Source organism: Pithys albifrons, chromosome 8 (genome assembly GCF_047495875.1).
Source record: "Pithys albifrons albifrons isolate INPA30051 chromosome 8, PitAlb_v1, whole genome shotgun sequence".
NCBI classification, from domain to species: Eukaryota; Metazoa; Chordata; class Aves; order Passeriformes; family Thamnophilidae; genus Pithys; species Pithys albifrons.
This window is the reverse complement of record NC_092465.1, coordinates 24,497,268-24,522,735: the sequence shown is the minus strand read 5'-3', so window position 1 is coordinate 24,522,735 and position 25,468 is coordinate 24,497,268. Positions and strand designations below refer to the sequence as shown.

General features: G+C 38.2%; 1 protein-coding gene across 7 annotated transcripts in view; it reads left to right on the top strand.

Annotated features, from left to right (window-relative positions):
- ZNF385B (zinc finger protein 385B) overlaps positions 1-25,468 on the top strand; it is a 132,443-nt gene that overhangs the window by 32,341 nt on the left and 74,634 nt on the right. The window contains exon 1 of one of the 7 annotated variants that reach the window (XM_071561984.1): positions 7,125-7,292. The exons of 4 other annotated variants lie outside the window; for them this stretch is intronic. Coding sequence is in view for 2 of the 3 variants with exons in the window: in XM_071561978.1 (XP_071418079.1) it covers positions 23,694-23,739 (46 nt within the window). In the remaining variant the exon portion in view is untranslated. Of the gene's footprint in view, positions 1-7,124; positions 7,293-23,637; positions 23,740-25,468 lie in introns of those variants that run through there. 2 more of the 7 variants (XM_071561980.1, XM_071561978.1) reach the window with 2 other exon arrangements.

Sequence of the window (25,468 nt, the reverse complement as noted above, 5' to 3'; positions counted from 1 at the left end):
CCAACTCTGAGTACTATTTACAAAAATGGCTTGTCCTGCCAAAAATGTGAACTTCAATTGATCAATGGATCATTATCTCCTTAAAAATGTAAATGATACAAATCAGTTCATCAAATATTGTTTGTCTTTGCTATGTTACTGTTTCTAATTTAGAAATTTGTTCTGAAACACTTCAGGGAGAGGGAGAAGGATAAATGAATTATTTTTATGAGACGGCTCTTAAAATAGGGGATTAAGGAAGTTTGAGTTGTCAGCCCATATTATAATGTACCTGGGTACGTTGCTTATTTCTTATGGCTCCATTTTCTCAGTGAAACTTCTTCCCGCTTATGTTCAAACTTTTTGGATATTAGTCCTTGCAAACAGTATGCAGGTTTGGCTGGTTGTTTTTTCATCTGGTTGAGTTTTGTGGTTTTGTTTTGTTTTGTTCTTCATGATTCCTGAGGCTCTTAGTCACTGGAAGCATTTGAATGTATTTTCAAACGAAATAATGTCTCAGAAGGCTGCCTTAAACTTGCTTTTTCATGTTGGTGCTAATGTCTTTCTCATTTTTTCATCATTAATCTAGTATTTTTGTGACTGTGACCTACTCTGCTTCCATTTCTGTCATATGAATTGATGCTTTGCTAATACCCATAATCCCCTAACAGAGAAGTATCCAAATAAAAAAAGTTATCTACGTGGAACTTTTTATTGCTCCTCTCATTTTTTCATATTTCTGGTGTCAAAGGAGTGGATTTCAAGATAAAGACTTTTTTTTAAAGGTATTTATGATAGTGAAATGAAACACTTTCCTTAGAAATCAGACAGTGGCTCTTACTTGTATAAACGTATGCCACAATTTGCTCCCCTGCCCAAGCTGTAGAAAGTTCTTTCAGCAACCTGAATCTGTGTTCCCTCTTCCCTTTGTCCCTGAAAGTGCTTATGCTTTTGTTTAAGCCCAGAAGTTTCCCCAGCTTGACTATGCAATTCTTTGCATCAGAATGTGGAAATTTCTGGAGCCTGAGTGTTGCCTCTTTTTCAGTGGGAAAGCACTTTTTAAAATTACATTGGACTGTTGAGCTTTTGAGGAGTTTTTTTGTTTGTTTGTTTGGGATTTTTTTAATGGTGTGCCATCACTTTCCAAAAAAACCCAAACTATTCCAGGAATAATATCACTGGAATTTGTCTGTTCTGATGGAATAACTGCTTTTTAGCTCCAGTTAAGATGACTGAAGTACGACGATCAGAATACGACACAGTAGAGAAGATTTGTTATTATGAAGCAGGATGTATTACATACTTTCTTTTTGACTTTAAGAAATTCACAGGTGCTTTAACTCACTTTACATAAACCTGATGTACTTGTCTCAAGTATCTCTTTCTGGTATTGCTTACTTGAACTATAAACTCCAAGGTCAAGAATTCTTTTTTCGCTTGTGTATGTAGAACTCTTGGTACTGTGGAACTTGACACCTCTCAGCATTACTGTAATACACATAATCAGAAATAAACAGGGATCTTATGTGTATTTTTTAGACTACCTTGCAGCTGCTTAAGCTCTTTGATTTCCCATTGTTGCATTATTTAGAAACTCTTTGTCGTTAACATTATGAAAAATGTACATGTATTTGAACTTGGGAAGCAAAAGCTGGCAAAGAGATGTATAGGTGTTTGTTAAGCTTTTGCCATTTGCAAATATGTCATTTTTTCAGTTATAAATTTGTGTGAAGTTATACAGAAATGCAATACAAATGGAATTTGAGAACTGGAAAGTTTTGAATGTTTCTGAGAATCTGTGCGCTCATGATAAAGAGAAAGGGTTAAAGGTGTCTGATACAATGCCTGGGAAGTATTCCTCTTCTCCAGTGCTTGAGAGCACAAGATCCAAAGCAGAAAAGTAAGTATGTCGTTCTCTTTTCTAAAACTGCAGTGAAGTAACTACTTGCTGGGATGAATTCTGAAACACTTGCTGTCATCTAGACCTTATAATGACAAATTCTTGGATCAAAGTAGCAAGTGAGTTGGAGCAATGGTGATTAATGGCTTGAACAAAAATAGGTTTTACTGTGCATTTATTTATAGCTGCAGTATCATGCCTTTGATATTTGTTAGGACACTGAAGGCTGCATACCTATAGGACCTGTTGTGGTCCTTGAGGCTGCAGAAAGATTTAAGAATTGCTATGAAGGTCCCTATTCAGAGGGAGAATTAAACTGACACTAAGTTCTTACAGCTGCCCTGTCCCTTACCATGACAAAGGTGCCTGCCTTACACAGCATGACGTCTGGTTGCTAAGTATAGAAACATTTCTGTGCTGCACAAAAGGGAAATGTATTTGTCATCTCACTTGTGTCTTGGAGCAGTCATTTAAATTAAAATGTCATCTTTGAGGGTCCACTGTAGGTCACCTCTCAGTCATATCAAAGGGCAAAGGTAAGATCAAAGGAGCTGGAATGTAATGATATAATTATGTGTTCTTTTTCTGAATAGCATAAACTGTAACAGGAATATTGTTTATTGTTTCATTTAGTGTGTAAGAGAATACAAAGTGATAAGTTAACTGAGATTATAGGAGCATGCGAATATGTGTGTTAGTTTGATGCATCTGTGTGAATTAGATATATGGGCAAGTAGCAATAAGCAGAATTTACTCCATGTAAGCACAAGTAACAAGATACCAGCATGAGCTGGTGGTTTCTAATAGTCCTTTCACATGTATTTCAAATATACGCTTAGCCTGAGAGATATGCCTTATCCATCAACAAGCAGAATTAAATGTTGATTTTCTAAATCCTCCTAGCAAACCTTACAGAGAGGGCTGGGTGGCAGGAAAAAAAAGAGCTATAATACATATATGACTGGATGTACCTATGTCTTGGTGGGGGTTATGATTTAAGAATTTGGGAGAATACAATTGCTTGCCTCTGCTTTGAATCGGCATTTGTATGTACCACAATTCATTGTAATTAACTTGATGAGGGGAGAAGGGTCAGAAGAGAATAATTAAACACCTTTGATTCAATACTTTTCTGTTCTGAGAAATTTGTGGAAAGCTCTGGGAGTTTGTCATATCTTGTGAAATTTATCAATTGAGAAAGGGATTTGACTGTCCCTCACCAGACCTGTGCTTGACCACATCTTCTACCTCTTCCTGTCTGCCTGTACAGTAGGACCACGTTGTGCCACCTCACTTCTAATTTCTGTTTTTGTCCTTCAAACTGGGATGATTCTTAGGGATTGTATTAAGTGCATTGCATTAAAACACTCAAGTGTGGCCAGCAGACTCCCCAGCATGTTTGACCTGTACTCAGGGGATTCAGTATTCTCCAGACAGTTATCTCACCTTGGCTTTGAGAATTACCTTGAATTTTAGAAGCAAAGTATGTAATTTGGCACTACCCATGCTTGATAAAATTTGGATTACTGGTGCTGATCCTTTATTACAAGAAATAGGGAGGGGAATTGTGTTTTTTAGTAAAAAAAAGGTCCTTTCTTTAACTTTCTGGTCGTTGGTTTAAGTCAGTGTCTTGGAGGGTGCTTGTAGTTCATTAGAGTGATATTTCATATATTGATGTGAATTCATTGATATTCGTTCTAGCTGAGATTGTAACAGCAGCATTTTTCTGCTCAAAACCTGTATGCAAAAATATTTGATGGACAAAGGTGAGGATCATGATGGGTAGTACAATAACAGAAAGGTCAAACCTTAGCTTCTGTCTTTATCTTGACTTTTATGTTATTACAAAATTTAGCACATTTTTTTTTCTAGTTGGTCCTTCTGTGAAACTCTTCTGCAACACTTCTGTATGTGACTAGTATATAGGGCACTGCAGATAAAACCTTGAGAACAGGACAGCAAGCCTGAAGTGTTGTTTGTGCATAAAAAGCAAAGGGCAAAACCTAAAGGATCCAAGCATGGCTGTGCAAATAAGCCTTTTATGAATTTGACAGTAGGATGCTATTATTGCTGTTTGTCACTAATCTCTACAGAAGTCCAAACTGCTAAATTTTGAACTTCTTGGAAAGATGACTTTTCTCACTGGTCAAGCTGAAAATAAATCACACCTACATACACAGTCCATTTTTCTTCAGTCACGTCCAAACAGTACAGTTCTCCAAGTTTCTAAACATCAGCCAAAATACAAGCATGTCATACTGGAGTCTGCTCGGGAGAATTATTTATGTCAAATTGATATGGGAGAGGAGCATGGATGTAGCAAGAATCTAAGTGTAAACACTGTGATTTTTGTAGATGTTAATGGATTCTGGGTGACTTTTGTTTGTTATTAAGAGTTGTTAGATAGAGATAGTAAGTAACCTGTTACAAGTGCTCAAAATGTCACTTATCCAGCCTCCAGATACAAGACAGAAAATACGAGAGGAGTGGGGAATTTGAAACATGGGCCTTGGTTTAAAAAAAGAAAAAGCCACCACAGTATCTTAGCAGTCCAGCTGTATGTCAGATTTTTGCTTTGACTACAGGAGCTGCTTGTGAATGAGACCTGAGTGTATTTGCCTTCAGATAATCTCTTCAAGAGGTCTTTCTCATTGCTGTGATTCTTGTGTGCATGCTTTTGTGCTCTCTATCTTCCCCTATTTAGATGTGTGGTGGTAGGTATGACGCAGTTAATGTTGTGCCACTCTGCATTCAGGAAGGTCAGCACCTGATTGCTTCTTGGAAAAAAATGCATTCGCTCCTTGCCTGTTTTACTTTCATCTTAATGTTTTTGCTTTCTCTTCAGTTCTCTTTCTGCTATAATATTTGCCCTTTCATTACTTTCTTCTCTCACATATAATGGTCTTTAAACCTTTCACCCCTGCTGCCTTTCTCATCTGTGTTCCACTGTTTCTTTTCCAGCCACTTATTCTTCCCCTTGTGATGTCTTTAACTCTGTAGCACCATCTGTAATGCATAAGCTGCGTGATCGCCTCAGACCAGTGTTCCAAAAGGAAGTGCTGTTGTCCTGCTTTCCTCCTCACCCGCAGCACCTCTGCTGTGCTTGGACCAGTTGTGCTTGCACAGGGGCATTGCATGCCCGCATATCCAAAGAGGTCAATATGCCAGTAGTGTGCAGGGGAGGCTGTGTCATGGATCTCTGGAGAGGCCTTCTTGGACCTACAAAGAAGTCAGGGGATCTCTGGAATCTTGGGACAGTGGGTGTAGTTGAGTAGATGGGAGTTAGCAGTTGTTTTAAAGGGAGGGAGAGGAGTTGAAATGGTGGCTGTGCACTTGAGATCCCATGTTAGATATGAGCTAGATGGCAGGCTAAAATGTTACATCTATGATGAATGTGTCCTAAGGCCTTCGTCCAAAATCAGTGTGGTCTTCTGTGAGACAGGATGTTGTCTGCTGTTGAGAGGGAAATAGGAGCTATAGTGCGTTGAACTAGAAAAATGGTTAAAACTGAGCATGCTAGCGCGTTGATATGGTTTTAGCAAGGAACTATCAGACATGGCCAAAAAAGAGACATTACAGTCATTGAACAAGTGGAGGGAGTGGGAAAGTAGGGCTGCCGCTCCAGGGGAGATGCAGTGCGTGTTGTTCTGTCTTTCTGTAATGCATAAACGGACTGCCTACCTGTGGAATGTGTGAGGCACTCCTGCAGTTAACAGTGAAATTAAAAATTGGAAATCCTTCACTTATCACAGAAAATACAATTATTATTATTATTATTCTCAGTAGGAGAGAACATAGTATTTATTGAGAATACTGGTCATCTTGTGAAGTCATTAGACTCTATATAAAACCCAAATAAAGTTTCATAGAAGTTTGGTGTTGCCAGTCCCAAGTGTGCAGTAAGAATGAGTCACATCTTCCAAGATTTGCTTAAAAATTAGAGGTTTATTTTTGATTGGGTTTCATTTTTATTTGCCGTTTTATGTCAAAGCAGATTCATTTTTTCCACTGCTAGCAATGCCCACACGCTCCCCTCCCCCCCACCTCCCATTTTTTTTAAGACAGGGACTTTTAACAAGAGTAACAAATATTTCATGACATGTTAACAAACTTATGTAATTGCTGCCAAGTCATGTAGTAAGGCAATTATCCGAGCAATCCCCCCTTAGTGTAAGGGAGGAGTAGGAGGTTGTAGAATAAAGTAAGATTAAGCTAAAGTTTAATGTGTGCTGTATTGAGTAACCAACAACCACATACTAGAGAAGTGCTTTATTTAGGACTGTGAACAAAGTTAATCTTGCCACAAAATAATTGTCTAGTACTTGTAGATATGTGGTAGTTTGTTCTAAGTAGTTTACTTTTCAAAGTTGCCTTTTACCTCTCCTCTCATCTTTCCCTTTCATGAGAAACAAATTAGGGGATCAAGTAAATCGAACTCTCTGTATATTTAACAAAAAGCACCAAAGTAGAAGGATTATATACCAGATTTCATCCATAATCTTTACTTCTCCATGCGGAATTGTCTGATATAACTGCAAAGTGCATCAGATATAAATCTGTTCCTAATGAACCTGGAGGTCGTTTTTAAAAATAAAACAAAAACAAAAAACTCTTTCAATCAAGTATCCTTACCAGCATGTGCTTGAAAAAATTCTGTTGAAGAGTTGAAAGTTCTGTGCAGCCCCCGTTTGTGGCATACTGACACTGCATATCCCAAAGTGAGGGGCTGCAGAGGTTAATTTAAATTTTGGGCAAATAAGTCTGTGGTAGATTTTAGTGGACAGTAGGTACTTGCCATAGTAGCAGCAGCATTCTGAATGTTTTTATTCGATGTCCAGTTTGGTCTTGTAGGTGACTTTTGAGCTAAATAAAAAGGTCCCAAACCCACTGCCTGCTTCTTTGTCTTTAAAGGAAGACTTTAGTATCAGAGGAAATTCAGCTGTGATAAAATTAAACCTTATGGAAAGATGGGACATTTACTTTTGCATACCTTAAATTTAGACTCGCGTTTAGATTTCCCTTGATACGCTGTATTTGTTCTATAGGGAGTATTCCTCTTGTTCAAAGATAACTAGTTTAAAACCAATTTCAGGACAGATATATTAAAATATATTAACATTTTTGGTGAAGTGGCGACTTTTTTATTTTTTGTGGTTTTGTTACTTCACATTAAGGTGGCACCAGCTACTGCCTGTCTGCATCACTCCTGCATAGCCTGAAGAGGTGTCATTTACCAATGGGAGTGAAGTAGCTTTATGGGGCAAGACATATTTCTCAGCAGCTCGAGTTCAAACTCTGCTCAAAACTTGCACCAAGTCAAAGAGGAGCTGGTGAGAACATTCCTTTTGCTAGAGCTATTGTGCAGAACTTTCTATCCTGCTGAACTAACTGTAGAAGAGCAACATGCTTCTGCGTAAGTAATTCCATGTGGCGGCTGAAATCTGCCTTTCAACCAGCTGCATAATAGGACGGTGTATGCTGGCTCCAGCTGCATGGAAGGAGCAATACAGGCACTGTTTAGCTGATTTATTTTTCATAGCAATACATTAGTGAAAGCTGTACTCGTTTGCTGTAGTTTAGGAACTGAGGAGTCAAATTAGGAAATATTAACACTGTGAGTGACTGTGATCTGCGTTTTTGTTTTTTTTTTTTTTAGATGCTTTTTATTGTTAGGTAAACTGTGACAGAGAAATACAAATGCCAAAATCAGCATTTGAACTTTATCTATTTTTCCCCCTGTTCATATGGTAATCATGACATTTTCAGAAGGGCTATAAATGAAAATTCTTGTTAGTAAGCCCATTGAAAGAATATATTTCTTAAATATGAAAATAAATGTTTTTAATTTGTGAGCATACTGATAGTTGTCTGTAAAAAAATTAATGCCGGATTATTGTATGTCATTAATTTCCTTTTATCATTTTTGCTGCTAAATCCTGTTGACTGACACTATGTTATATAATAGTTTCAATAAGCATAAATAGTAGCATTTAAAACAGGGAATGTATTCATGTGCATTTTAAAGAACAACTTCAAATTATTGAACTTCTGAAATGTTAATGTGTTGCAGATTATACTGTATTGCTTGGCTGCAGTGTTAAGTGAGCATGATGCATTCAAAAAGTTCTTCTTAGGATGCCTTGTTAGGTCAAAAACATAAATGTTCTTCTATCCTCAAAGTTCTGTTTATAGTTAGATGGTTAGCTTGTAAAAACATTTTTCAGGTTTTACCTTTTTCTTTCATACAAGGCAACCTTGACTGGAGAAATGTCATTGGTAGTTTTTTTCAGATGTTGAAATAATAATAGAATGCTCATTTGCTGTGAATTGAATATTATAAAATAGTTTCTGCTCTGTGTAAGTGTGATCATTTTTGTGCTGTGGTAAATTCCATTTCATAGGAATCCTTTGCTTTTAAAACTACTACTTTTTTTCTCTCTTTTTTTTAAACTAAAACAGATATCTGTCCACTTACCATAATTTTTGGTTACTCTCATTTAATTTTCTAAAGACAAGAAAGTGACTTGGAGAGGTGTTTTTTTAGGGCAGAATTTAAGATTAGTGCAGTATTTAGCTTAGTCTAGCTGAATTGATCAGATTTCAACAGCTTAGGTCGCATGTTTGTATGAGCTTCAGGACTGCAAATACAGCTACTTTATAAGCATTTATCTCTTGTTCTCCTTTTCTCCTTATATGTGTCTGTGACACTGTTTCTATGTTTTGTTTGATGACAAACTTCCCTGTGGTAGGGAAATGCTTTTTTATTTTTCTAGACTTTTCTCTGTGTCATTTTGTGTGTTCAGATATAGCCATGATAATTGCTGTGTTGCACAGAAATGCATGTTGTAGAAGGTTTTAAGCCTGAGAGAAACCTGGCTGTTTGGTCGTTCCTGTTGCTCATGTATTTGACTGCAGCAATCTGTATTTAGAAATGTATTCATTCTGTCTGAAATTGGAGCAGTCCACACCTTCCATGCTGCCTTCAGGATGGTTTGTTAAACATCATTAGCCATAATTTCCCTGTGCTACCCATTATCATGATAGTGTCTAGAGTCACATTTGTCTTTGTTGTCTGTGGTGGCTCATCTGACAACCCCCATAATGGGTCACTCTGCTGTGCGTTGTCCACAGAAAATGGCCATGGGCAGTGTGCACAGCCCCAAAATCTTGGGCTTTTCCTGACTCCTAGGAGACAAGGCATAGGCAATGGGCAGTCCATGCTGGCCAGGCATCATCTGTCTGCAGCTCTTGGATAGCAGATGGCAAGCCCAAGCTGGCACAATCCTGGCAGAATGTTTTGCAAACTGAGAGAGAGAAACGAGAGTCCAAAAATTGGTATCCAGCCTTTGGGGACAGTTGCAATGGGAAGAAAACAAATGAGAAAATTCTGTCTATTCAGAAAGTGTAAAAAACCCCACAAAACCAAAAAAAAAAAAAAACAACCAAAGGAAAAAAACCAAACCAATCAGACTCAACTAAGCAAAAAAATCCCAGTTTTAACCCATCAAAACTGTGTCATGCAGAACATGCAACTCTGTTACACCAAGAGAGATAATCTGTTGAGAAGGGAAACCCAGTAAAATTTGGAAACTTGTACACCAAATATGGTATGAATTTTGGCAAAAGCTGAGCAGCACAAATGCTGGCAGATGAGGAAACACATCTAGGTCTTGCTAATGCTGGTGGCTACCCTTGACACTGGTTTTGAAGAAGCAGGTACAGAGCTCTGAGTCACTGGGACAAGAGCAGTGGGGGGTCAGAAAGGGTCCTGGAAAGGGACTGTTTGAACAGGACTCTGAACTTGAAGGAGGTGTCTGGGTAAAGAAGGGTAATCCATAAGTACAGAAATACTCTGGCGTTGCTTTCCCAATGATATCTCCTGAAAACCATGATTTATAAAGGAAATATGAAATCAGCTTTACAAGTAAGCAAGAATTTCCATGATGGGCACTGGTAACGAACAGTATGCAAATAAAATCTGTGTCAAAGGTTTGCATTTACATACATAAATATCCCAGATGCATATACAGATTTCTTGATTTTACAGATATTTGGGGTTGTTCAGTACTTGAAAATTTGACCTTTGGGGAAAATATTACTTTTATGTGCTGTAATACTAAAATGCTTGAAGCAAAATTGAAAATTATTATATTCTGTAGCTGTAGAGAACATTGACATCTTTTGGAATGGCTTATTAAAATATCCTTATAGTTGATTGTGTATTTGTATTTGAATAAATTCAGGAAAGATTCATCCTGAGCTGTTTCTAGCCAGTACTGCTTTAAACAAACAGGAAAATATAATCATTTCATCACTTAAAGCTGCTTAAACCTTCAGGGGAAAAAGGGTTACTACTTAAATTTCAGATGAAAGGAGTGTTTTGTGAATTCATCTGTGTCATATATTCATACCTGAATTAAAATGAGCCATGATGCACTGCACTTTCTTGGGAGCATTACATAAACTTCCTTGTTCTAAACCATGCACAAGTTTGAAATGTGCATACTGAACTGAAAGAAACTTTGCAGTAGTTTCTCCACAAGCAGGAAGCCTAATATTTACACAACAATCAATAGAGTAAAGAACACGGAGACAGGCAGCACTCTCTCCTACAAAACTTGGTTTAACTGGTAAAAGAAGGTAGGATCTATCTGAACAACAACTGTCTCTTAGTTAGACCTGTACTGTTGGGGGTGGGTTTGGCTCGAATTCTGCAGAACCTTGTTGGCCAAGGTTTGGAGTTGTGCAATTAAAACAGGGGATTGTTTTTAAGTATGTTATATTTGGAACAGTTTTCTGTGCTTTAATTTCTGGGATTTTGTTCAGGTCTTTCATCAGTGTTTTGGTGAGACTGAAAAAAGATGAGTTGGGGAGAAATCTGATCCTGATACAGCTTGCTTTGCACTAGATAAGGAGCTTCTTTATGTATGATTAACTTCTCTCTTCCTCTAATTCTTTACTGTCATGTTTATTAGTTTTGCTCTGTGTACTTCTAGGGAGAATTTTGTCTTCACTGTGGGAAAATAGGTAAAGGGAAGCAAGAATGCACTGACTTCAGTGCAACCAGAAAGGGACAAGAAGGGACAAGGGAGAGTGCACTTATTATTTCTTGTTATTGTTTGATGTACAGGCCTAATAGCATTGTCTGACAATAACAGTTGGCAATTTTGAATTCAAGCAAAATGTTTCTGAATCCAGAAACTTGTAAGAGGAAGGAAACATATCCTTTGAGTCTCTTGTTTTGAATGTCCTTTCTGTGAGGACTCAGAAAAATGTTTTTTGATAAGCGCTCTAGGTAGTCACAAATGCTGCCTACAAAGGGCAGTTGACAGCAAGGCCTGTCTGTCCTCATACCCCCAGAGGAAATTTCTCTATTGGAAGGAGGGGAAGCAGCTGGAATATTGAGACTATGCTAAACATTTTCGTTTTGAGACTGCACAGTTTGCTCTTTTGCCCTGGTGGTCTTTGTCACTGCTCCAGTGGTTGTAGGAGACCAGGTGTGTGTAGGTGATGGGTGGGGCATGAGCTCTGGGAGTAACACGCTCCTTTCAGAGGCCAGGCAGAGTTTCTGGCAGGTTGTTGAGATCTCTGAGGCAAAGATGAGGGTAGGGACTGATGATTTTCAATACTTCAGAAGAGATTCTTCCATAACTATTGCAGACTCTGGAGACTCTTCTATATACCATCAGTCTATGGAAATATCAGAAATTCCCTCAGAATTTTATGAATCCTTCACAGTGGATAGCATCAGGTAGTCTTAAGTGGATAATGTCTACAAGTTTTTCGTCATTCAAGCTTATATGCCCCCAAGTTACTTATAATACCTGTTCTCATAAGTGACTTGAAATTTAAAACAATAATAAAAATTTAAAGGAGGCAAGGCAAACTTGAATTAACAGACTGACAAATTAAGTATTACTGAGAAATGTGGTCTTATGATAAAAAGTAGTGTGCAAACCTCTTAGTTAAATGTGTTGCCTGTTGTAGTAATACATATCAGACAGTGAAGCTCAGCTTATACTATGAAACAAAATTTAATTTGGTAGTCTTTGTGATTGAAATCTGTTTTATTAGATAATTTCATTAACAGTTATTACCAAAGAGAAATGTATCTCAGTCTTTCACATTTCAAAGGGCAGTGTTACCCAAAGAACTTACACACACCTGCAGGCATAAATCCAAGCCTATGTCCAGTGTTCCCTGATAAAGTAGATTCCTTTGTTTGAAGAGGTAATGACTGGTATAACAGTGATAAGTACAGTTATCCACAAGTGAAGGAAGCATCTCACCAGCATTAACACGTGGTAATTCCTGTATGTTATGTTCAAAACCTACCTGTTGGCCAACTGGATCTTCATTCCATGCAGAACTTCATTGGTATTGCTTTCTTTCTTAGCACTCTGCTTTTATCGGTGTGCTTGTGCGGTACTAGTATAAAAATAGAGACTTTGATATGCAGCTAAACTACTACTTCTGAAGTGATTTTTAATTGTTTCCTCTGTTTTTAGCAGGTATTTACACTGTAACTAAAATGTGTGTCCTTGGTGGTGCTGTGTTTTGTGCTAAAATGAAGTAGATAACTACAGAATTAGCTTGTTCTTTCTAGATTTTTATGGGGAATCTGAGAAAAGACAGAGTTTTCTGAATGGATGACAGAAAATTTCCTGTTGAACTCTGCCTCATTGTCACTATACAATAATACATGGATTGCTAAATGTCAAGACATTTGCTTCATGCAAAAAGATGCCCAAGTTTGTCTCAGCACATCTTGCTCCTTGTTACCTGTATTTCTTTTTCTTGCTCAGTAAAGCATGAAGTCATACCTTTCACAATGATACACAAAACCACCACATTGCTTAACAGCTTGGAGTGGTGTCTGTTCTACGCCTACAGAATAGCCTGTTTTGATTGATTGAGAAAAGGCTAATAAAATTAAATCCCCAAAACAAAACACTGCCCCCTGAAAATCCTAAACTTGTCATATGCTTCTGTAATTGTGTTCAATTTAGAAGACATTTTATTCATTCTTGTAAATAAACTGAATTATATTATCTTTGTATATAATATGTAAATTTTAAAAGAGCATTATAACTATTGCAGACTCTGGAGACTTAAATAATTCTTATGTTGCTTAAGATTACTTAGGGATACAGTCCCACAACATTGTTAGGAAAGTAGTTCCTGCTGACATGTGCCAGGAGGCTTTCATGAAACTAGACTTAAAGGGCAGAATGCAATAGTTACAGCAAGAGGCTGATGAGTCAGGCACAGGTCAGCTTTTCTTTTAAAAAGTATGTTGTATTTATAAAGCAACATCCAATAATTACTGTAAAATAAAGATGTGAAAAGGTACAGTTTTGTCTAAATTCCTTGACTTTTTTAGGTTGTTTTTTTTTGGTAGCTCATGTCTTCAGGGTGGATATACAATCAGAAGAATTCTCAAAATGTGGCTAATTCTTAGTCTTAATAGTGCTTGGCAATGCTTTCAGGCCTGCTATTAGGTGGATTCATGTACTTTCTCACCAGTGTACAAATTATTCAAGGGTCTTTTTTACATTAATAATGAATCTTTAGTGACTTGAGATACCATATATTAATGTCTGTCACCGTGTTGTGGTGGCACAGTTGAAAGAGGCAGAAATGTCATTAATAGGTGTAAAAAACAGTTCTGAAATGATCTTTGGACACTTAGTAACAACTTCTTTAAATGACAAGTAGTAGCACATCAGAACAAGAAATCAATTGCAAAGAGGGTAATTCAAAGTGTTTCAAGCTTTTGAACAGGTTGAAGAATAAGGATAGATTCAATCCAGTGGTTTAACTGAAAAAGTAATTTATATGCTTATGTGGTTTCCATGGCACTGAAAGAGTAGCTGTTCAGCCAGTAGAAGATTAGGGAATACTAACAGGTAAAGGAGAAGAGTATCTCTGATGGTATGTGCTGAGCTATAAAGCTGAGTGACCAGGTTTTACAGGGTTCCCTGCAAATGTTGTTCTTTACCTTTAAACTTTTATCTTGTCATTCTGGTTTTGTTAGAAGCTTTGCTGCTTGCTGCACTGGAATGAGGAGTTGGCCTCTGAAGTGGTATCTTGTATTTCTGACGTGCTTTAAAACAAAAGACTGATCACATCTGCACTGCTATCAGCTGCCTACTTTGCTGTGGGTCACACTCTGTGCCAGGGTGCTGCCTCAGCTCAGCGTGCCGTGGCTGCCCTGCTCAGTCTGGTGTTAGTCCTCTGAGGCCGGGAAAATTAACCTGGGGGACAAGAGCGTATGTGAGACTAGAAATAGGATCAGCAATCCACAAAATCTGCTCTTTGTCCAATTTAAATGAAAGATGAATAAAGTCTTAGAAGGGGGGTCATTTTCATTTTAGTTCTGCATCTTGAGTGCAAAGGAGTCCATGGGGAGTGATGTGCATTTCTCATTAAATGGAACTCCAACTATTGAACAAAATTAATCAGCTTTTCATGGAGCATACACAATAGTAAAGAATATACTTTAAGATCAGCAGTGTTAGAGACTACATGATTACTCTGTGGACTCTTTAAATTTTGAAATTATCATAATTATTACATTTTAAATATATTTTATGAGTTTTAATATTAAAAATACTATTGAAACACAAGTGAAACTGACATTGAACACATGAAAATAGGCTGTACTCACTTATTTCATTACTTTCTGATCTTCCTTTAAAAGTCCTAAGCTATTTGGTTTTCCTGGCTTTCCCGTGGGTCACTTTCCTTTTGCTTTATTGAATAGAATGCTTTGGATAATGGTTTTCACAGTATTAAACCGTTGGAATACCATTAATTTCTTCCATCTCATCATTCCTAACTATAACCCCAGTGTATCAAACCAAAGGACACTCTTTGCTTATGATATTTATGCCTCAAACATTTGTGGTGCATTGAGGGGTTCAGATATTAATTTCCTTTTAAATTAATCCAAGTAATAGCAGTAGGAATGGTGTCTAAGAGTCTTAACAACCTCACTAGAATTTGTATTTCAGAATTGCCTATATCAAGTCAACTCACAGATAGCTTTTGGACAGTGCTTTACCTGCAGTGGAGTCAGTCAGTTGTTCTGTCCTGGTCACCAGGTTCATAAAGGTGACATTGGTTATTTGGTTTTTGCTGTTCCTTTGTGTGCAGTAACCTTGGAGCTACTTTTAGTGATACACCCTGTGCATACGTGGTGCTTTGAAACACACTTCATTACATGAAAGGTCTTTAAGCCAAATACTTACTTCCAGCAGCTGTAAATGGTATCACTTTACTGTTTTTAGCACTCTGCTCTTGGAGCATTAAGAGTAGTATCATTTTACTTTTTGAGTCTCTGTTCAAGTTTGGCCATTGAGAACTAGTATCAGATAATGAAAGGGATGGGGTCTTATTACAGCTTAATAATAGTAAAACAAACAAGCAAGCGAAAACAGCTAAATAACCCTTTTTCTTCCTCTCTAGGAATTCAATTAAATTAAAAGTAAAGACTTTTGTATTATGGTGTGATACTTAAGAGGCCAGTAATAGTCTTAATGTTTCAAAGATACATTACCAGGGTCTGAGTAGCATTTTGAGTTGAATGTGCACTTTTTGTGGACTGGGAAGGTGAGCTGTTACAGAAAAACTAACCACAGAACAAACATTAAAACTTTCTAATAGTTGGTCTAAATAGGAAAGATTAATCCTGATACATTTAACATGCTAAGTCCATGCACCTCAGGATTTATTTTGCTCATAGTTGGAGGGCTATTTGTAAGATTTGGAAAATCCTTCTGTTACAGCTGTTTGAGAAGTACTTTGAGATGTAGTTATGCACGTCTAATAAAAATGAGGATCTTGGCACTGTATTTGTTTTTTAAAATTAAACAAAGCAAAGACTTGTACTGGAAAGAGAGAAACTGCTTCTTGTAAAACCAAACATAAAGGTCTGAAATACCAGGTCCTTATAACAAGCAAAGTGTAAGAAATACTAAGAAGCATAACAAAACTTCTATGAAGTCAGTATTTTGTATTCAGTTGTAAGTCATTCGGTACTTAAAGATTATGTAATTCCATCAGTTATGAATACAAATCCAGGGGGAATTTTAAGGCCTTTCATCAGAATTTTGAAACCACAATCCCCTAAGGATTGCTTTGCTAAGGAAACATGAACATAAATAATGTATCTGATACTGACCTCCGTGAAATCACACCAACTCCTGTTAAACTGCATCTGGAGCAATTGTTCACACCAAAAGAATCAAAATTATGAAAGATGGACTTCCTAGAAGGGCAGTAAGGCTTCTGAAGTTGAGCTTTTGCAAGGACATTGCATGGTGGCTGTAACAGTCTGGCCAAGCCCTGCCCAGAGCCCCTAGCTCCAAGCAGCAGCGCTGCAGCTGCTCTCTGCCAAATTTCCTGGGGGAAAGGCTTTCTGCATCTATGCCTTCCCACCAGGGAAGTCATCACTGACTAAAGTGCAGCCAGGAAGTATTAAGCTAGTACAGCAAGATAACAGTTAAGTCTCTGGTTTTGGTGTTTATTGCTAGAAATTGCTAGATAGTCTATGGTTTGTTTGCCAGTTTCTGCATCATTCTTCATTTTCATAATTTGATTGGATACCTTATAAAACTTTTATGTTAAACCTCTATTTACCCTTAATCTTAGATGCAGTTCTTCCTTTGTGACTGTATAGTCTGGGTACCCTACTCCTTCATCCTCAGTCTATCCAGATACTGTTCATTTTTATTTAAGTTATTTAAAATAGAAATACAGGAGCTGAAATATTAGACAAACTTTTTTCTCAGGTTTCCTTAAATGTATTGAACTGGATGCCAATACAGTTTTGTGTGAATAGCTATTAAGTTTTAAATGCACACCCATTCATATTCCACATATTTTCTGAATGTATGTTAATCTTTGAATACAGCTTGCCCTTGGTGTTAGCAGTTTCTTGCTTTATTTCTTTTTGAGTTCCCTCTGGAATTTTTTTCATTGAAAATTCCTTTGCCAAATGTCTTTGCTCTATAAAATGGTCTTTTCCTATAATCTTTTAAATGGAAACCTTTTATTTCCTGCTCCATCACACTTTTTTTTTTTAAATTGTGTTTTAGAGAAGATTCTTCTTTGCCAAGGTTGGAGCAATTCCAAAGATATTTGATAAAAATGCCACTGGGGCAGAGTCTGACAGTGCCACTCAACTGTTTTCCCTTTGAGTTTTACCTCATTTCAGTGTGTGTGGACTACTTTCCCTTCTGTTCAGGTGTAACTGAGGGGAGACCTCATTGCAGGTACAACTTCCTTGTGAGGGGAAGAGGAGGGGCAGGCACTGATCTCTGCTCTGTGGTGACCAGTGACAGAACCCAAGGGAATGGCCTGAAGTTGTGCTGGGGGAGGTCTAGGTTGGATTTTAGAAAAAGGTTCTTCCCCCAGAGGGTCGTTGGGCACTGGAACAGGCTCCTCAGGGAACAAGTCACAGCACCAAGCCTGACAGAGCTCAAGGAGCATTTGGATGATACTCTCAGGCACATGGTGCGACTCTTGGGGATGATCCAGTGCAGGGCTAAGGGTTGGACTCGATGATCCTTGTGGGTCCCTTCCAACGCAGTAAATTCCGTGACTGGAGGGCACAAAGTTCAGAAACTGTTTTGTAGCAGGTTTCTCTTTTCCCTTCCTCCCTGTCTCTACAAGAGATGTGGAATTGGACTTGGCAATCTGTCAGAGGGGATGTGCCAGACTGCATTTTTCTGTCTTTTAACTGGAGGTCAGTGCTCAGGCTCTCAGAATCCAGCAGTTGTTGCAGTGTTGGTGGAGTGGTGCCCACATCCCAGCCCCTCACTGCCCCTGATAGATGCCCTTCCAATGGGGATGTTGTGTGCTGTTGTTGGGCATCCCTGTCACAAGCTATTGATGCCTCTGAATAAGACTCCATGAGAGGAGAGCACTCTCTCTGTTTGAAATGGGCTCCTGTCTTGCTGGGCATCTGCCCAGGTGACTTGCTTAAGTTGTGCAATCTCTGTCTGGTGGAAAAACTCTAGAGCAGGACCTGCTGAGGCAAAGCTGAGGTTAGAATAATGAAACTCCTGGGTGTGGACAAGGAGCTTATTTAAAATTTTGTCTTGCCCTCTTTTCATTGAAGTTGCTTTGATATTTCCATTCTTTCTGTTTGTTGTGATTGTTGGCATTATGTCCTTTAATACTGTAGATGAGTGATATCTGAGATGCTGCATCAAACAATTGTAATAAAAACTTTTTTGATTGTTGTCTCTCCTCTTTTCCCTCAAATGACAGAGAAGTATCTGCTCAAAAGAACAAAAAAGTAGTGGTTTTTTAAAGAATTTTATTTCCACTTTAAGTCCCTTTGCTGTAGATCAGAGAAACTGTAAAATTAGGATCAATCTGTGTGTTTAATTTCAGTTTATCATTAGAATGTTCTCACTCAGCTGGAAACTTCCAAGCTAGAGGAACAGACTTCTGCTGTTACAGCCTGCCTGTTCTTTCGTATATTAACATTTAATATTTTTGCTTCTGTGTGAGCTCCAGAGTCAATTCAAGGCTTCTTAGCAAAAGCAGATTTTATCCAATGCAAGTAAAAGATCATAATCCTCTGTGTGAAGTGTTCTTTCTGAAGTGTCAACCAAGTGTATTTTGGCACAGAGGCCACGTTGTTGAAAGCTGATGGTTCACAAGGGGCTACTGTGGAGGAACAGCAGCCTCGAGTGGGAGGTCAGGGCTGTGGGGAGCAAAGGCAGGGGGTGAGACAATTCAGTGAGTGGGAAAGGACACGCAGGAGCCTTTCAGGACGGGGGTCTGGTGAGGAGGAGGAGGAGGAATCATCTTTCCCAGTCTTCCTCCTCCTCCTCTTGTACATTATTCCCTTCCACTTGCTGTCTTGCTTGAACAATTCCTCCTGACTGTATTTATCCTGCACTACATGGGAACAGACAAGTCAGGAGCTGCTCATGGGGCAGGAAACTGAGGGGCTAAAGCTGCTGCTGCTGCTGCAGGAGGATCAGGCAGGAAGCCCTGGGAACAGGTTTTGTGTTCATGCTGCCACTGAGGTGCTGGGAGTGAAGCAGCAGTGGCAAGTGGAGAGTGAGGTTACAGCTCTTGATAGGAAAATATTCTTTCAGCTGTCCCTGACAGCTGCATGCTTTGTGTCTATGGGTTGGCTTTGCAGAACAAGACCACTTTACTGCATTTTGTTTGCACCAACCCAGGGATAATCTGCTATGTATAATCATCTTTGGAAATTCTCCAACTCACCAACAACAGGATTTAAGATAGAAAACGTAATACTTACTTTGATCCCATATGTTCTGTCCTGTCAGGAGCAGGAGCTGCCACAAGATGAAGGATTTAAACATCTAGGACTGGAATCTGAAAGGTGCCAAGTGTCCCAGGGCTGAGCGCCCTCAATTCCCATCAGTTGCAAGTTACACTGTAATGTGAGTTAATGGATTATGAGCAGAGAGCAGTGGGATGCAGCTGTTAGTCTGAGCCGCTGCACATAGTCTGTATGGGAAGGGTTATACTGGAGAGAAAGCAGATCTTTGCAGCCAGAGGGAAAAGTTCAAGGAGAGGATCCTCGATTTTTTTTTTCCCCCCTAAGTTGTGTTCCTATACTTGGAGCAGCACTTTACTTGAGGTGGTGAAGCACTTTACTTGGTGAGGAAGATGAAACATGGAACTTCCTTATTCCTTCCCATTTTGAGGTTTTTTGCAATCTGAAGAGAAAACAAGGTAAGCATCTTGGTTCAGCAACTGTTGTATCCGGGACATGAGGCTTGGAGTCAACTTCTGATATCTCTTGTGCCACAGCAGGGAGATAGTTTCATCTGCCTCTGGTCATTGCCAGAAGAACTAGGGCAGGCAGGAGGGAACACAACTCTTTTGTCTTTTTCTTTTGAAGGCTTTGATTCAAAACTTGATGTATAAAATAACTTCCATTAAACCCTTAGATTCTATACTGTCAAGTAGTTTCCTAATACTAAGGAATAACCATTTCTCAAGCATTACAATTGCTATTCAGCTGTTCTTTTGTCTCCGTGGCAACTTGAAGCATAACAACAAAGGGGTAGGTGATGTTGTCAGCCAAAATATCTGTAATGTTCAAGTGATTGTTGATAGCAACAAAATGGATGCCAGTGCAATGTCGCTTAGAGCCAGTAATAGATACCGCACCTATGGCTGTAGTATAACAGCATGGGACATTCTGAAGCAGAAAATATACCAGAATAAATAAGATTGAGACAATTGGCAGCTTTTATAAATTATACATGAGGTACTGCTTTAAAATTCAACGGGAAACTGCGGTTTACCTTCTCTACTGGCATGAATTGCACAAAAAGTGAAGAGCTCCTTGTATGTACAATACAGGCCACCTGGAGTGGAGCTCAAGCTTTTTTCTGTTTCTTGATGGAACAGAGAACAAGAGTAACTGTAGAAAAGGGGGGTCAGTTCCTAGAAGGGATAAAAGTTAACATTCTCACCTAGCTTTGGTATTGATCTGAAAAAGGAAATATGTTAACAAAGAAAGTGCAGTGCTTTTCATTCAAATAACAAAATAAAAAGCAGTTTGGGAGGGATTAGCATCAGTTTTAGATCTAATCACATGATGGTCAGGGGTTTGGATGTTTTACTGACATGTAAAATGGAAAATAATTCATGAGGAAAAAGCTGTGAGAGAGTCAGACTGAAGGCTGCTGAGAGTAGTACTGGAAAGCAACTGAGAGAAAAATTCAAAAAAGGGTGACTGATGTTCAAGTAGGGAGAATAGGAATTACAGTAGGTTTTATGTAGTTGAGACATGCTAAATGAGGAAATCATTCTTAAAAGTAGTGACAGATGATTTAATGAAAACATAACTGTTATTTTAAGTAATTAGTGTCTGATATTTGACAAATCTATATGAACTGTTGGTGCTGGATGTACTGTGGGAATTCTGCTTCTTAATATGTGTGTATGCATGCTGTCAGTGCAGAGTGTACCAAGACATCTTTGGGAATCTTAAATTAGCTGAATTTGAGTGCCACTTTCTCCAGTGAATGCATCATGTTAGTGCTCCACATTTTCTGGAAGTGTCACCTCATTTATTGCATACAGCGTTCCCGATTGTTTGAACTGTCTGTTATCAAAGAAGGCTTTTCTTCTCTATGAGAAAGATGGAGAATGGAAAGTGCAACCAGTTGTTCTTCAGAGTCTGACTTGACATTATCACACAAACCCTCTTTTAATGCAGGCAAACAGAACAGCTTCATTCACTGACAACAGCCTAGGATGCCATCTGATGTCTGTTTTAGAGTTCAGGGAACTGGACGGATGCTCATGTGGTCTTTGGTTACTCATGGATCCGGTTACACCTGCTTATGTCCTTCCTTAATGAAGAGAACATTAGTGTGTTTTATTTGTTTTATTGTAATAATTTAGCTGGTTGCACTATGAAACATGTCCAGGTCTTCATGAAAGTTAGATTTATTTTAATTTCTCTCAGATACAAAAGCTTTCTGAGCAACCTTTTGGTTTTCAAAGTCTACAGATAAACCCAAAGCATATATGCAAATAAGAGTTATTAAAACACAAAGTTAATTAGACTTTCTTAAAACTCTTAATGAAACTGAAATTGTAACCTACATAACCCTCAACCTTTCATATGTCAACTTGTGTGACAAAACTTAAGCTGAGATCTTGTAGCACTTATTCATTGTTTGCTTACAGCTTCTGCTGTACAGCTTGAGACCAGATCTTCTTAAGGGAGTGATGCAGCCACTGCTGTGGTTAACACTGGAACATTTCAAAGGAGAGCACTGTTACAAACTATTTATTACTTTGTGTTAACAGCTTCGTAACGGTCCTGTGAAAAGTTCGGTATTAGTTTGAATGAACAAATGAATTTTTTTTGTCTTGAATGCTTTCTCCTATATTTTTTAAAGCTCACACAAACATGTACCTTTCAAAATATGGACTGCTTCAGGAAGTTGTCTTTGTGATCAGCACTGATGTGGCTGTCTACAAGCAATCTTTTCCAAATGAGTGCTTGAACTTATTTTGTGTTAAGCCACAACGATGAAATGTGGAGAGATTTCCATGAGCAGGCTCTCAGGACAGCAGGTCACTGTGGGTGGGTAGAGATCCTCAAGGCAGGGTCTCCTGCTGTGCTGTGAGAGTTACCAATGGCAGTAGGCATGTGGTGCTGAGGATAGATACCACTCAGAGGGGGAAGAGTTGGGCACCTGGCGTATTCTTACCAGTTCTGCTGTCAGCACACTGGTGTGGTATCAGAGCAAGCAACTGAGGAACTGTATGTGCCTGACTGTCAGCTGAAGGGCACTGCAGAGAGATTCACAAATGTCCAGATTTCTGTCATATTTACTTTTAACCTACTCATTTATTTGTCGGATATATTCAACTATGTGTAAAGCAGTAAAAGAAGAGAGAATAGTGGAAATCTATATGAGACTGAAATAAACTTGAGCAAGTGTTCTTAATGAGATTAATTGGTCTGAGTTGTTGGAAGTGTGGGACCACAGTTGCCAGGTCACTTAAGAAAATGAACCTTAATTTTTATAAGAGACAGTCTAACAGCAGCACTTGAGACTGACAGGCTCTTTTTTGTACAGGAGTTATAATTCAAGTACTGGAGGCTTCTGTGTATGTGTTGCTCTCCTGAGAAGGACAGTTACATATGTAATAGTGCCAAATGTGACTGTATGTCACCAAAGGCCTCCAGCTAACTCCAGGCTGGCCTCAAACTGAGCAGTGCCTGCTTAAGTCAGTATCCTCTCAGGCTCAATTTTGTGAAATCAAATCTGCTCACTCAGTCAGTGAAATTTTATATCCCATTTCAATCCTCTTCCCTTTGCTTAAATTCTTTGGGGAGTGTTTCTGACATGTGTGTGTTCTATGTCACTGATTGCCTAAGTTGTTCAGCCTACAGGCAAAGCTATTATTGCCATTAAGTCTAGTCCTATAAACTTTACTGAAAACTGAAAGTTGCCAACAATTCTTTTTTTGCTGTGATTTAGCACCAGTGACAATTTAATTTGCAAGCTAAGTACATATTTATACTTTTTTAACTGTAAATTTTCCAGTAGAAGCAAAACTTGAAGCAGCGGGGTTCCACACCTTTAAGGAAATGTGGACCATGTGTCTACATTGTTCTGACCAGTATTAGGACAGTTCTTTCAACATCTAATTGTTATTGAAGGATGAACTTTGAAATGCCTAAGCAGTTGTTTTAACTCTATCAATTAGTCTGCATAATTAACAACAGTGATCTTTCTAATTATTTGCCTCTATATTTTCTCTCAAGTAATTAAAGTTCCAGACTACCTGGAGATCTTGACACTTGTCATTAGTTGTAATTTACTCTGCAAATATCATATAAACTTCCTTACCCTTCTGGGAACTATGAGATGTATTAGAAAGTATTGTAGTTTCTAGTGAATAGGTTTGTTCAAAGATGTGTTGGGGGTTTGTTTTTTTTTGTTTGTTTGTTTATTGTAGGTTTTGGTTGTTTGTTTTGCTGTTTTTTTTTTTTAAATACACACATGTACAGAAAATGCACCAAATTCCATGAAGCCACACGCAGCCTTTTTTTTTCCTTCCTTCCTTCTCCTGCCAGCTTTTCAGTTACCTTTACTTCTTTTCCCTCTTTTTCTGAGTGCTGTTTATACTAAAGCAATTTTCAAATGATGTGGTGTTTGACTGACATTGTGGATTTAAGGTAGAATTCTTGTTTTATTTCATGTAGATGGACTGGATGATTTGAGATTGTCTCTCCTTACTTTCCATGATTCAGTGATCAGCTTTTAATCAAAATGCTTTGATGTATCCAGTAATAATGGCTGAAAGTTGCCATCACTCTAGAAAAAGTAAGTACAGCTCCTTTGATAGATATCTTGATTTGTTGCAACTTGTACAAATCCTGATGTCCCTAAATGAAAGCACTTTTTGTTGATTCAGCTCACAGTGCTTTGTATGCAAATGAATACTTAGAGTAGGTGTAAGGGACATGGCAAGTAGCAGCTCTGCTCAAGGTGTTTTATCACGGACTTTGCTAGGAATGCATTATGGAAAATTAGCATTTAGAATCAGATACAACCGATACTTAGGAATAAAATTGTAAGTCTTGTATTTACTGTGAAGATAAGACACTGCTCTTGACTATTACACATTTTTGTCCTTAATATGAAAATAAAAGTGTGATCTGAACAAAAGTTCCCTGTTTCATTACAGCTGTGGAACTTTCCATTTCATGTGCAGTGGTAGCATGACTCTACAAATTGCTTTGACAAAAATAGTATTTATATAAAGTGGAAAATTCCACTTACAGAGTGAGAGGGAATCTTAGCAACCTTTTCCCAGAATTTGCAACAGCTGCTGTATTGAGAACTACTAAACTGTTCAATTGTCAACAACAAAGTTTGACAGAGACATTAAAAGTTTACCTGCTTTACTTCTCTGCAGGAATAGGTAAATAATTCTGCAGTAATTCTGTTAGTTTTTGTATTGTTTTCTGCACTTCAAGTGCAAAAAACTGCAAGTACTATCAGAAAATAAAAATGCAAATTTCAAACAGAAATAAGTGTTCTTTGTTCTTGAACTAAAGTCTCTTACTACCCTATACTAAGAAATATTGTGCTATGTCTATCTATTTCAGTGTTATAATGTTAAGCTTTTGACAACTTTATGAAGGAAGGACCCACTTTTGTGCCATAGAATGGATGCAACAAAATGCTCTGCACTGGGGACATCATTGATGTGAGCTTGTAGCATGTTTTTGGGTTTGTTCTGGTAAATTTAGATTTATTGATCTTTTGACCAAAACTCATGACAGAAGACCTTCTGAAAGGCAGAGCCTCCTTGAAATCAAGCAAGTCCATGCTTGTACTTCATAAAATAAAAGTTTGACACAGACTAGAAATACCTTATTGCAAATCACGGTGCCCATTGCTGGTCATCTAATCCTCTCCTTGTCAGTGTGGAATTGCTTCTCTTGTGCAGGGCACCATTTTGGTCAGTGTTGATGCAAATGCATGTGTGGGTGAGAATCCGAAATTCTCTTGGGAGATTATTTCCTTAGTTTGGTTCAGCTGAAAAAGGCTGACACTGTGACCATTAAATGGCACTCAGAATATTCTTGGTGTCAAGAAGCTTTCCCAAACCGTTTGGACCTGTTTTTCTCACATCCTTTTATTTCAGTTCTCTTTAGTCTCCAAACTTTTCAGAATTCTTTACCTCAGAAGTCTTTTAAATACCTGTAACCCCTCTTGTCTTTATGTCTGTTGTGTATTGTTCCAAGGGTGTCCAAATTTAACTTTTTGTATTTTCTAGGCTTCCAAGAGCCTCTTTTCAGTTTGCAAATCCTTTCCCAATTAAAAGGTACCTAGTGCTCAACACAAAAAAGTTTATCACAGAGGGACTGATAAGTCCTTCCTTCATGTAAGGGATACATTGATACTTTGAGCTTTGTCCCTCCTGCTGTGGCCAGGTTATTAGGCTGCTAATAAATGGCTTTTTGCCTCCTTCACCTTAGTTGCTACTTTGGCAGGTCAATCCCTTGCTCTTACAACTCAAACACTCTTTGGAAGGATATCAAGC